Source organism: Lagenorhynchus albirostris, chromosome 1, assembly GCF_949774975.1.
Source record: "Lagenorhynchus albirostris chromosome 1, mLagAlb1.1, whole genome shotgun sequence".
NCBI classification, from domain to species: Eukaryota; Metazoa; Chordata; class Mammalia; order Artiodactyla; family Delphinidae; genus Lagenorhynchus; species Lagenorhynchus albirostris.
In genome coordinates, this window is record NC_083095.1 from 167,572,925 (window position 1) to 167,583,806 (window position 10,882).

Sequence of the window (10,882 nt, forward strand, 5' to 3'; positions counted from 1 at the left end):
ATGCATCCTCTCCTGGAGGGTCAGGGGGTTGGGGAGCCAGTCACAGCCCCCGCAAAGGAGAGAGGGAGAGGAAACTGGCCTTAGAGCTGGGGTAGCCTGCTGCCAGGGGTGAGGAAAGGCTGCGTCCCCTCCCCCTCCCCCCGCCTAGCGCTTCCTTGCAGCCCCTGGAAGACACTCAAGCAGTTCGATGCTGGGTGGACTTAATGGCTTCGAGAACCAGCCTCCCGGAAGCCCTGTGTCTCCACGTCTCAGGGGCTGTGGGTCGGGTGGGGAAGAGGCAGCCCACCTCTAAGGAGTTAACAGCCCAGAGAACTCTGACGTTACTCTTAACACTTAAATGTGGATCCTGACACCTAAATCGTTTGGGAAATTAACTCTTTTACTCCGGCTCGTTGTGCGAGCGTTTGGGTTTGCTTCGGTTCTGTTCTTTGTCGGGCCGCCTGCCTCGAGCACAGCAGGCCGGCGGCCGGGTTGCGGGAGTGGGGGGGGGGGGGACACCCTGCCCAGTGAGGCCTCTGCAGGTGGTCCCCACGTGGCAGAAGCTCTCACTGAGGCCTGGGAATGTCCCCCCTCAAGTCTCCAGTCTCACCGGGGGCCCTTCTCTCCTTCTCAGAGGAGATGCCCTACCTGAAATGCCCCCTTCATGCTGTCCTGAAGCTGACGCCTGTCGCTTACGGTGAGTGTGGTGACGCAGCCCCTCCGAGACCCGTCTCCCTGGTGGGGTGGCGGTGAGGCTGTGAGCGCAGGGCCCCTCTAACCGGTCGCCAACCTCTTCCCTGCCCTTGCCCAGGCTGCCGAGTCGAATCCATCTACCTGAACGTGGAGTCCGTGAGCACGCATCGGGAGAGGTCAGAGGTGAGTGCGACTCGCTGCCCCCCACCCCACCCCCGCACACTCCTGCCCTGTCCTCCTTCTGGGAAGGATGCTGGCAGGCGGCAGCACCGGTGGGCGCCAGCACTGGGGACGCCCCCCCCACCCCCGGCGGCTTGCTTGTAAAGGCTGGCTGTGTCCGTGGGTGGATTCTGTCTCGTTTGGAACAGCGGCCTCCGTGGCGGCCCTCCCTTCCCTCAGCGCCCGCGTGCCCCTCCCTGCCCGTCAGGTGGCTTCTTGGCATCGTCTTCCTTTTCTTTCTTGCCGCGCTTCTTCCCCCACCACCTGACCCGAGAAGTGAGTGTTGAGGAGGAAGACGTTCTTGCTCTTTTAAACGTAACCGTAGCCCAGTTACTGTCCCCTTTTCCTCCGGGGCAGCTAAACGATGGCAGGTTCCAGAGTCACGGAACCCACAGATCCACTCAGTCATCTGCATGCACTCAGGTCCCGGATTCCCACGAAGACGATAAGAGTGAAGAAGGGGTGGGACTGGGAAACACAGCCGTGATTCGGGAGTTAGCCATGGGAGCAGTGGCGGGTGGAATGATTTTCCAGGAGACCCCAATGCCTGGCCGCACCTGACCCCCCCCTCTAGGGTGGGGTCTGGAATTCGGTGGTCAGCCTGGCTGGGCCTCCCAAGGGCAGCGCAGGGTTCTGCCCAGGCGTACACTGTGAAAGAAAGTTTGCATTTACTCTATACCGACTGTCAAACTCCAGCTCTCTGCCAGCATCAGTCCGACCCTTTCTTTTACACCGAGTGTGATGTTCTTGTCCCTGTTCCCAGGGAGCTTGGCCAGAGGATTTTGGCATTAAAATCCCAGCTCCCACGGCAGTTGCCTGGCTGGTTGACCGAAGCGAAGGCGGACGGCTTCCCTTGGCTGTGACGGCACCTCCTGAGCCGGGGTGGCAGGATGCGCGTTTGCCCTCCTTCCAGGAGTAGCAGCCTCCCCGCTGGACTGCCAGCAGCCGGGTTCTTGGGGTTGGGCCCGAACTGGGCTCTGGTGGCCCCTGAACACTTCATTTGTTCAGAGCAGGGCAGGCAGGGGCTTGCTGGAGACAGACCCCAGCTCAGGCTCCTGGGCCACGAGCTACAGAGTGACAGGCCCTGGGGGACTTCAGAGGTCCCCACTTCACTGGAGTTGTCACTTTGTCGGAAGGCTGGTGTTGGGCCCTCGCGGTTTCCTGCGTCTTTGGTCTCCTGGCTGGGGGAGGCTTGCGTTTCCTCTCCTAAGCTGGGTGTTCTCGCTGGCAACAGGAGCGGTGAAGATCCTGGCTTGAGGTCAGTGGGAGGGGGTCCAGCACCACACCCGCTCGCCCCCCGCCCCTCCTGCCGCCCCCAGCGGTCGCCCAAGCCTCACGCCCAGGACCCCTGCCTCTGTGTCTTTGGAGGCTGGCAGCAAGGTCCTTCTTCTGATCTCTTCCCTGCTGTAACTGCATCACTGTCTGTGCAGAACCGTCCTGCTCGTCCTCCCTCGCCTGCTTTGCGAACATCGTGTCTGTCTGAGTGGGTGTCTTGGAATGATCGGGTAGGGGGTTCGGGAGGAGAGATCATCCCTTGTTCTCGCCGAGCGCTAGACACGGGACGAGCCAGCAGCCCCTCGGTCCAGGGCCGTTCACCGTGGTCGGGCTTGTGGTCTCAGTGAAATCTGGAAGCAGAGAAATGTGTTTGGTTTGGTTTTGGATTTTTTGTTTTGGCTTATTGACTTCCTTTTCCTCGTAACTGTCGCCTTCTCTCTTTTGTCTTTGTCTCGCTTAGGATGCAAAGAAGGGACCTAACCCGCTCATGAGACGCAATAGTGTCACCCCACTAGCCAGCCCCGAGCCCACCAAAAAGCCTCGCATCAACAGCTTTGAGGAGCATGTGGCCTCTACCTCCGCTGCCCTGCCCACCTGCCTGCCCCCGGAGGTGCCCACGCAGCTGCCCGGACAAGTGCGTTGACCCCCTTCTCCCTCCTGAGTCGAGTCTCGTGCAGGGTGGGGAGAGCGTGCCCGGTGGGGCGGTGGCGGCCTCAGACCCAGGCCCGCTTGGGGGTGTGCGGGGAGAGGACACGGATGCCGCTCTGAGTGTGGGACCCCCGGATCCGTCCTTGAGACCTTGGCTGTGCGTGCACACGCCCGTTCTGGGGAGGTGGTGTTGCCCGGGCAGAACCAGGCAGAGCAAAGAAGTGGCCGAGTGTCCGCGAGCCATTCACATTGGTGAACAGTTTCTTCTAAAAGTTGAAGGCAACCCCCAGTTCAGGAGTCTCCATCCAGCTCTGGGCTGTTGGCGTCTGTGTGTCCCGGGGACTTCTTTTCTGTCCCCACGCTGAGTATTCTTCCTCACTTGCTCCCTTGCCATCGTTCCCCGTTAGAGAAAAGCTCTTGTCAGGTGGGGCCCTGGGAGCTTGTACGGAGCCAGCATGGCCGGGCTGGAACCCGGGCCGGAGGACCTGGAATTAGCCACTTTCTCCTATAACGTAGTAAAAAACCCCAAAGCAGAAAACCAATTAGATTTCATTCTTAGGTTATTTCATTCGCTGTGATGGTGAAAGGCTAAAAGATACTGGCTACTGGGCATTAAGATTTTTTTTTCAGAAAACCACCCTTTTCCTCAACAACACCCGAGAATCCTGGCCAGGATGTGAGACGTAGAAATCCCTGGGCACAAATTTGGGTCCCACCCAGTGGTCTCCCCCACCTCCAACCCGCCACCCCTGGCCTCTGACACAGAAATCACAGGCTCAGGTTCGAATTGGATTTGTTAATGAGCTGGGTGCTGAAGGCCCACAAGCTCTTCCTGCGTTTCCCCCAAAACGCATTTAAACCGTGTGTTGTCTGAAAATGTGTTGTGTGGGGGTGGGGGGGTGCTGTGCAGCCCCAGCAGGCCATCATACCTCTTCAGGCCTCAGTTTTCGCATCTGTGGAATGGGGGAGCAGCAGCTACTGCCAAGGGCTGATCAATGGGGTGATCGTGCTGAGACTCTGACATGGTGGTGTCTGCTCCTGGCGCCGGCTCTGGGGTTTTATTGTCAGGTTCCGTCACCTCCCCGGGCCTTCAGTCTCCCTGTTTTTTTAAAATGAGGGAGGTAGACTGGCTGGGAGATGTCTAATTAGTGCTCCTTTCAGGTCTAACGTCAGAGGTGCTTTTCATGAAAACTGAGAACTGAAGTGGTGTGTCAGTGATATCCTGCGTTGGTGTAAACGGTGGGGTCATAGTTGGAAGGTTAGAGGCCGCAGTCACAGACGCCGTGGGGACCGGCCGGGTGGGGGTTGGGCAGCGTGCAGGGCCACTGGCTGGCCAGGCCGGGAGGGTCCAGGGCTCTGTCCCCGCGGAGGCTGCCTGGTCCCCGATGACCTGGGCCCTCACCCTGTCCCTCAACTGACTCTCTCTCCCACCTTTTCTCTCTGCAGCCTTTGCTAGGGAAAGCCTGTTTGTAAGTATTTTTCTCTGAATACTTTTGCTTTTTGCATCTCTTTCTCCTTGCTTGCCAGTTTGGCCTCCTACCTGTTAAAAGTGTTGAGGGTAATGCCAGTTTCTGTGACATCTGAAGGAGCAAGATGGGACGGGAGGAAGAATAAGGGATTCATGGATTTTCAGAAAAGGATACAGGAAGTCGGCGGGTTTTTGGTGCTTCCTCCTGCTGCCGCGGCCACCGCGGGGCCGGGGCGATTGTTAGTATTTGCAGTGCTTGGTGGCTGGATGTCTATCTACTTTTTCCCTCTTAGAGTCAGATTTTGGCAGGAGCTGGGTTTGTGCCTACTGACGTTGTCTTTTAAGTTCTGGGCCTCTCCCGGGAGAGCCCTGGAGAGTTTACCCAGAGCCTAACCTGCAAAACAAAGAGTGGAGGACCCGAGCCTCTCCCTCCTGTCCTGGCAAGGACCCCCACCTTCAGGGGCTCCGGGACCCCCAAGCTCTGGAGAGGTCTGTTTGGGAGCCATCATTCTGCATCGGGTTGTCCCGTATCACAACCTGCTCGACATTTACGGTCGCGTTCAGGATGGGGTGCAGCTTTTTCTCTGCAGAGGGTTCAGTGTTAGCAGCTGCTGGATAATCCAGCACTTCCTCTGCTCCGGTGGCCCCCAGCCCCAGAAGGAACTGAGGCCTTTATGTTGCAGAGTTTTAATAAGAGACACCCTGAAATATCATCCCCAACGCCACGAGTCACACCCACCCCGCGTCCCTTTCGCTGGTTAGGCTACCTGGACTAATTCACGCAGAAACGTGGCTTATTCTTGGAAAATAGGAGCTGTTGGGCATCATGCTTGGACTAGGTGGTACCACCTGTTGAGAAATAGATTTCATCACTTTACGGCTTGTACACATCCCGAGTCTTTGGTCCTTAAAATATAACCCCAGGAGGTCGCAAGGCAGTTCCTGTCCCTGTTGCCCAGATGAGGGTGAGTCTCTCGCCCACGGTCACCCAGCTGGTTCGTAGCAGAACCAGCCCTCGAATGGGTCTCCCAGTCCCAAAGGCTGGCTGTTTTCTCTCTGCTGGTTTCCAGAACACCCAGGGTCCCATTCACCTGCCTATCCGGGGCACCTGACGTTTGCAGCCTGTGGGGCATGGCCCCGAGCTGTTCAATTTCCTTTCTCTTTCTTGCAGCCTCTCCCCTGCAGCTGCTTCCCATGGCCGAGATGTGTTTATTTAATGGTGGGCCTGCCCGTTGGATTCAGTCTTTAAGAGTAACAGTCCCACGTCCGTTACCGCCTTGACACCAAGCGTTGCACCCAGAATGCCCTGGGATCAAGAGTTCTCCTTGTGTGAAAACTAGCCTTTGGGTTTGGAACCTTATGGTTTTGCATCTGTGTATATCCTGTTCCTTCTGACCCATGGCCTGATGCTGCCAGGAGAGAAATCTTCTTGCTGGGAGGGGGCCATTCAGGCACATCCCCCAACCCTCTAAGGTTGAACTTGGCCATCTCTAAGGCTCATGATGCCTGTAGCCAAAATCCCTTCAGTTCAGCAAAAACGTGTTCTCTGGACCCATCACACCTGCATCCGCTCAGGTGTCCCAGCGTCCAGATGTTTTGATGATGAGAATATGGATGTAGCACTCAGCAAGATACCTGACGTGTGGTCAGGGCCTGGTGCACAGTAGCTGTTCCCGTGGGAGGTGTGATGCCCTGTGCTTTGGTGGTTACATCCAGGGCTCTCTGGTCTGGGTTCCCTCCTGCACAGGCCAGGGGGATTTCTCCTCGTGGGCAGCAGGAGCGCCTAGGGACTAGGGAGTGGGGTGCCCCTGGGGTCTTAGGGTTGTGGCCCGAGGATGCCGGTGATGGTGGTGCTCTGGTAAAACAGGCACGACAGCCAGGTGGGCCTCAGCGCCCGCCCTGCAGTCCACTCCCCACGGGCTGCACTAGGGCTCGGGACCAACGGACCATCTGACCCTCACGATGCGTCCTTGACTTTTAAATTTCAAATGCACGCTAAGAAGAGAATCCTACTAAAGTTGTTTTGTCTTGTTTTTCTTTCCCAACATGTTTCTTCCTTCCCCCCCCCCCACTATGCTTGAAAGACGAACTGTCTGTCATATTTTCTCAAAGTTTTCTCCTTACTAACCTTGGAAAGGTAAATGGCTCCGTGCATGCCCTCCTGTCCCCTCCACGTCTCTCTGGGTCATGGCATCTCAGCCCTTGGGGCGTCTCAGTCTGCGTGAAGACTGGCCATTGTGAAGTCTGTGACTCATACACCCTGTGCCCCAGAACTTGTGTGCCCCATTGTCTTGAGATCCTCCATGTGTCCAGAGCCAGGGGCACCATGAGCGAATGGCCTGTGCCTGTGGTCCCCCGTGTCATCATTGCATTGCCATCATTCGTGGGTGCTCCAACCTTGGGCATGAGGTGTCCCAGGGTGGGTGGGAGCCAGCACCTCCATCTCTGACCCCACAAGTTGACTGGGTCCTCTCTGGCTGCGAGGCTGGGGGCCTCCCCAGGAGACACCCCGCTCACAGGGGCTGTCTGATGCACTCGTGGTCGGAGGGTCGGTCACCTGGGCTCCTGAGTCCGGCTGAGAGCAGGCTCAGATCAGGCACTGGCTTCCGTGCTGCCAGCCCTGCGATGGTCCTCTGTAGAGATTCTCCACCTCAGCCCCCCGGTTCACGCGGGAGGGGAGTGGGCCTTGGTGATGCTTACATTTCTGTCCGCCTGGGTTCCGCTCTCCCTGCCGCCCCTTTGAGACAGTCTTGGTGGAGACACGCAGGATGCAAGAGAACACTTTTAAAGATTCTGCTTCCCTATCCTGCAGGGAGGCTTAGTAGGGAGGGTAGGTCAAGAGACTGCTGCTGTGTGGTGGCAGCCATCGTCTGTTCCCAGCTGATTGAAAACTATTTTTTAAGGGGGTTTGGGTACTGGCCAGCATCTGTGGGGTGGGGCTTCTGGGCAGGATTGCTTTTATTAGAACGGGGTGAGAGCTTTACTGACACATGCCTTCCCTGCCCGGCTCCCTTGCTTGAGTTCCAGCATCCGAGCTGTGTTCCTGGAATCCAGGTCCCTAGGTCTGTTGTATACCCTGCTGGGAGGAGAGTCCTGATGCTTCTCCAGATTTAACCCCACCCCCACTCCTTCCTCTGCCTGACAGCGAAGCCAGCAAGAGTTTCCCGGGTTGGGGCAAGGGTAGCCTTGGGCTCTAAAGCGTCGTGAGCCGGGGGCGGGGGGGGGCTAGGTGCTGGCACCCGTGCTCCCCAGGACAGCTGTGACCCACAGGAGCTGCCTGCCCTCCCCTCCCTGCCTCCCTGCCTCCTTCAGGCGGATGTCAGGGGCCCTCCCGGCCCTTCTCCCCTGGGACCCCCGGGCTTAGCCTCCACCACGTTCCTGGGCCACTGTTCGGTAATGATGCTCTTCAGGGCCGTGTTCTTTGTTGGGGAGAGGGGGGCACGTCTCAACTGCATGGCTTTCGTCTTTGCTTTAGAACCCTAGTCAACAGGAATGGTAACCGGCTTCCCCGGCTTTTCTCCCGACAGCAGAACATGAAAGGCTCCCCGAGCGGCGCGGAGGCCTCCAGGACGCACTGACGCAGCCCCGCCGGCGCCCCGCCCTTTCGCTCCCGCAGCTTTGCTCCTGCCCTTCTGTCTGCCCAAGGCCAGCGATCCCGAGGACATCTCCCGGAGGGCGGCGTGGAGGAGGGGCTGCTGCTCCAGGAGGACCGGGCCCCCGCCTGCCTGTGCTCCCCTGGCCTTCGGGCCACGCGCCCCGCGGACCCCTTGAGGCCCGGGAAGGACGATGTGCAGTGGAGGCGGGACGGCGGCGCCTCCCCGTGGGCTTGTTCATCTCGTCTCTGGACCTTCCGTGCTGGGGAGATGACACTGCCCCGAGTCCTAACCTTAAATGGGGCCTGGATCTCAGCTGCTGAAGGTTAAGGGACACTGAAGACTTTCAGATTGGTGCCTCTCGGCCTGGACGTTGCCTCCTGCAGGGAGCCCTTGGCCCGCGCTAGGTTGGGGTCGGCCGGGAGAGCCTGGAGGTGGACCTGCTGGTCAGCCAGGCAGTGACCCTCCGCGTGTCGCTCACCCTCCCGGGTGTGTGTCCTGTCTCTGAAGATGGTGTGGGACCGTCTAGCTGCGGAGGCAGGAGGAAATACGTTGCCGAAAGATCACCGGGGCCTCGCCTTCCAGGGAAGGCTCCTGCCTGGATTCGAGGCGCCGGGGACACGGCTCTCCCAGGGCTGCTGGCTCGTGCACTTTTTTTATGGCAGAGAGTGTGACCTGAAAGTCACACCTTCAGGAACTTAGATGTTTGCATTTTGCGCCCTTGGGGTTGGAGCTCTGAAAGGATGTGGGAGTTGGGCAGCCTGTGGGGAGGGGAGGGACCCCTCACCCCGTAAAACGGCCCGGGAACAAGGGCCTGGCCTCCTCCTTTGGGGCCTTCATCACGTCCTGTGTTTCCCTGGTGGGGACAGTGGCCCAAGCCAGGCCTCGCTCGCGGCCACTTCCTCCGAGAGCCTGGCTCTCCGCTGTCTCCTGGCAGGATTCAGCTCGGTTCCCTACGCTGTGTCAAGCGTCTGCTGTGTGCCCAGCGTGGAGCTGGGTGCCTTGGGCGATTCTGGAGGAGAGAATGTCCTCGTTTGCCTTCATGGCACCTGTGGCATTTTGGGGGCGTGGTTCAAGGCAGGGCTTGTGGACACGTGGTTCTAAACACCTGTAGTCTCCGCCTGCGGGTTTTCCTCTGAGGCCTCCGAGGACTGGGGGAGGGGGGGTGTCGAGGCCCAGGAGGATGGATTTGGACTCAGCGATAGAGTTTGTCCAAATGACCCTTTTCAGGATTTCTGAAAGCCGGTGCCAAAGGTCACCTTCCCTTCCCTTCTTGCCTTCTGCTTTGGGGTCCCACATCCTTACCCCTCTTAGCTTGTGCAGTAGTCACTGGGGGTAGAGGCAGGGGCGTCTAGACAGCTGGAGCTGGGAGTGGGGAGAGGAGCTGTTTTGGGGTTTTTGTTTGAGAGGAGCTTGTAGAAAAATTCACGTTCCTCTGGTTGGGAGAAATGGGCACACGATTCAGACACCCTACAACCAGGTTTGTGGGTTTCACACAAAACCATTCAAATCCTCCCTTCCCTTAACTGGCCATCTTCCCAAGACGATGTCTCTCTGTACATTCCTGTGCAAGACTGGTTACTTTCTCTCTTTCCTGCTGTCTTGTCAGACGCGCGTGTGTGTGTGTGTGTGTGTGTGTGTGTGTGTGTGTGTGTGTGTGTGTGTGTGTGTGTGTAGGTTTGTGTTTTTAGACAGAGGGGCCTGCGGCTCTGCTCTTGAGAATGGCTCTCTTATGTCCACCTTTTGGTTCCTTCTCTGGTTGTCGGAGCTGACCCTGAAGTTTGACTCTTCTGGCTGGTCTGAGTGGGGTCTTCGTGAAGGTGTGTTCCCCCTTGCCTCTGACTGCCCGAAATCAGTGCATCCACACAGGATGCGCTTGGCCTAACCCGGGACCTTGGTTTTCAGGAGCCTCAGTGGGGAGAGAGAACATCAATATGGGCGGGGAGGGGAGATGGGGAGAGGGCGGAGGCTGGGAGACTGGAGACCAGGGGCCTGACATCTGAGGAGGGAGGCGGTGGACAAGGGTGTGTCTGAGCCACGGTCTCAGGGCTTCTGCAACGCCGACCATTGACTCTCACTCCCTCACCCCCCGGAAAACATCTGGGACCAATATTTTTAACTTTGCATGTTTGTTTTGGGGGCAGGCTCACCCCTCTCCTTCTGTCCTGAGACTGTGGGCAAAGCTCTTCGTTTGGGGGCGGGGGGAAGAAAGACTGTTGGAACCACGCCAATGACGTTTTCGTTTCTAATACTTGAAATTTATTTTTTTATTATTTTGATAGCAGATGTGCTATTTATTTATTTAATAAGTATAAGGGATCCTGAAGACGGAAAGCTGTATAGATTGGGTCTTGTTAGTTGGTTGGCTTGGGGGCCTTTTACGTGTGATTTCTGATTTCTCTGTGTTCTGTATACATTTGTCTGAATTAATTACCCGGGATGAGGCTGTGCCAGCTTTCAAACAGGGGATGCCTGTCGGAACTTTGTATATTTTGCAGTTGCCGGAACAATAAAATACCTGGTTGAAATACACGGATGAAGTGCGTCTCTGGTCCTTTTTGGGGGGCGGGGAGGAAGAGTCTTTAATCACACTTGGGGTCAGTACACCAAGTTTCTACCACTCAGCCCCATCGCCTTCCTTCAAACAGGACTTGCAGGGAATTCCCTGGCGGTCCGTTGGTTAGGGCTCTGCGCTTCTACTGCAAGCGCCCTGGGTTCGAGCCCTGGTTGGGGAACTAAGATCCTGCAGGCCGCGCGGCGTGGCCAAGGAGAAAAAACAAAACGGGACGTGCAGATTCTGATTGCCTAATGTCTGCATTTGCAAAACAACAATGTTGTGTCACCTTTAAAAAACATGAATAGCCTTTATTTTTAGAGCAGTGTTAGGTTTCCAGAGAAGAGCAGGTAGTACAGAGAGTTCTTGGATACCCCCAGGTCCAGGTATATGTCTCCCCTGTTATTAGCATCTTGCATTTGTGGTGCATTTGTTACAACTGATGAGCCAATA

The 10,882-nt window shown here is 57.3% G+C and overlaps 1 protein-coding gene across 7 annotated transcripts in view; it reads left to right on the forward strand.

Annotated features, from left to right (window-relative positions):
- PFKFB3 (6-phosphofructo-2-kinase/fructose-2,6-biphosphatase 3) overlaps positions 1-10,407 on the forward strand; it is an 85,820-nt gene extending 75,413 nt beyond the window's left edge. For 3 of the 7 annotated variants that reach the window (XM_060159753.1, XM_060159772.1, XM_060159745.1), the window contains 4 exons: positions 614-676; positions 791-855; positions 2,627-2,800; positions 7,810-10,407. In XM_060159753.1, coding sequence (XP_060015736.1) covers positions 614-676; positions 791-855; positions 2,627-2,800; positions 7,810-7,860 — 353 coding nt within the window. In that variant the 3' untranslated portion in view covers positions 7,861-10,407. Of the gene's footprint in view, positions 1-613; positions 677-790; positions 856-2,626; positions 2,801-4,260; positions 4,284-7,809 lie in introns of all 7 variants that reach the window. The other 4 variants (XM_060159726.1, XM_060159736.1, XM_060159717.1 and 1 more) reach the window with 4 other exon arrangements.
- The last annotated feature ends 475 nt before the right edge of the window (positions 10,408-10,882 follow it).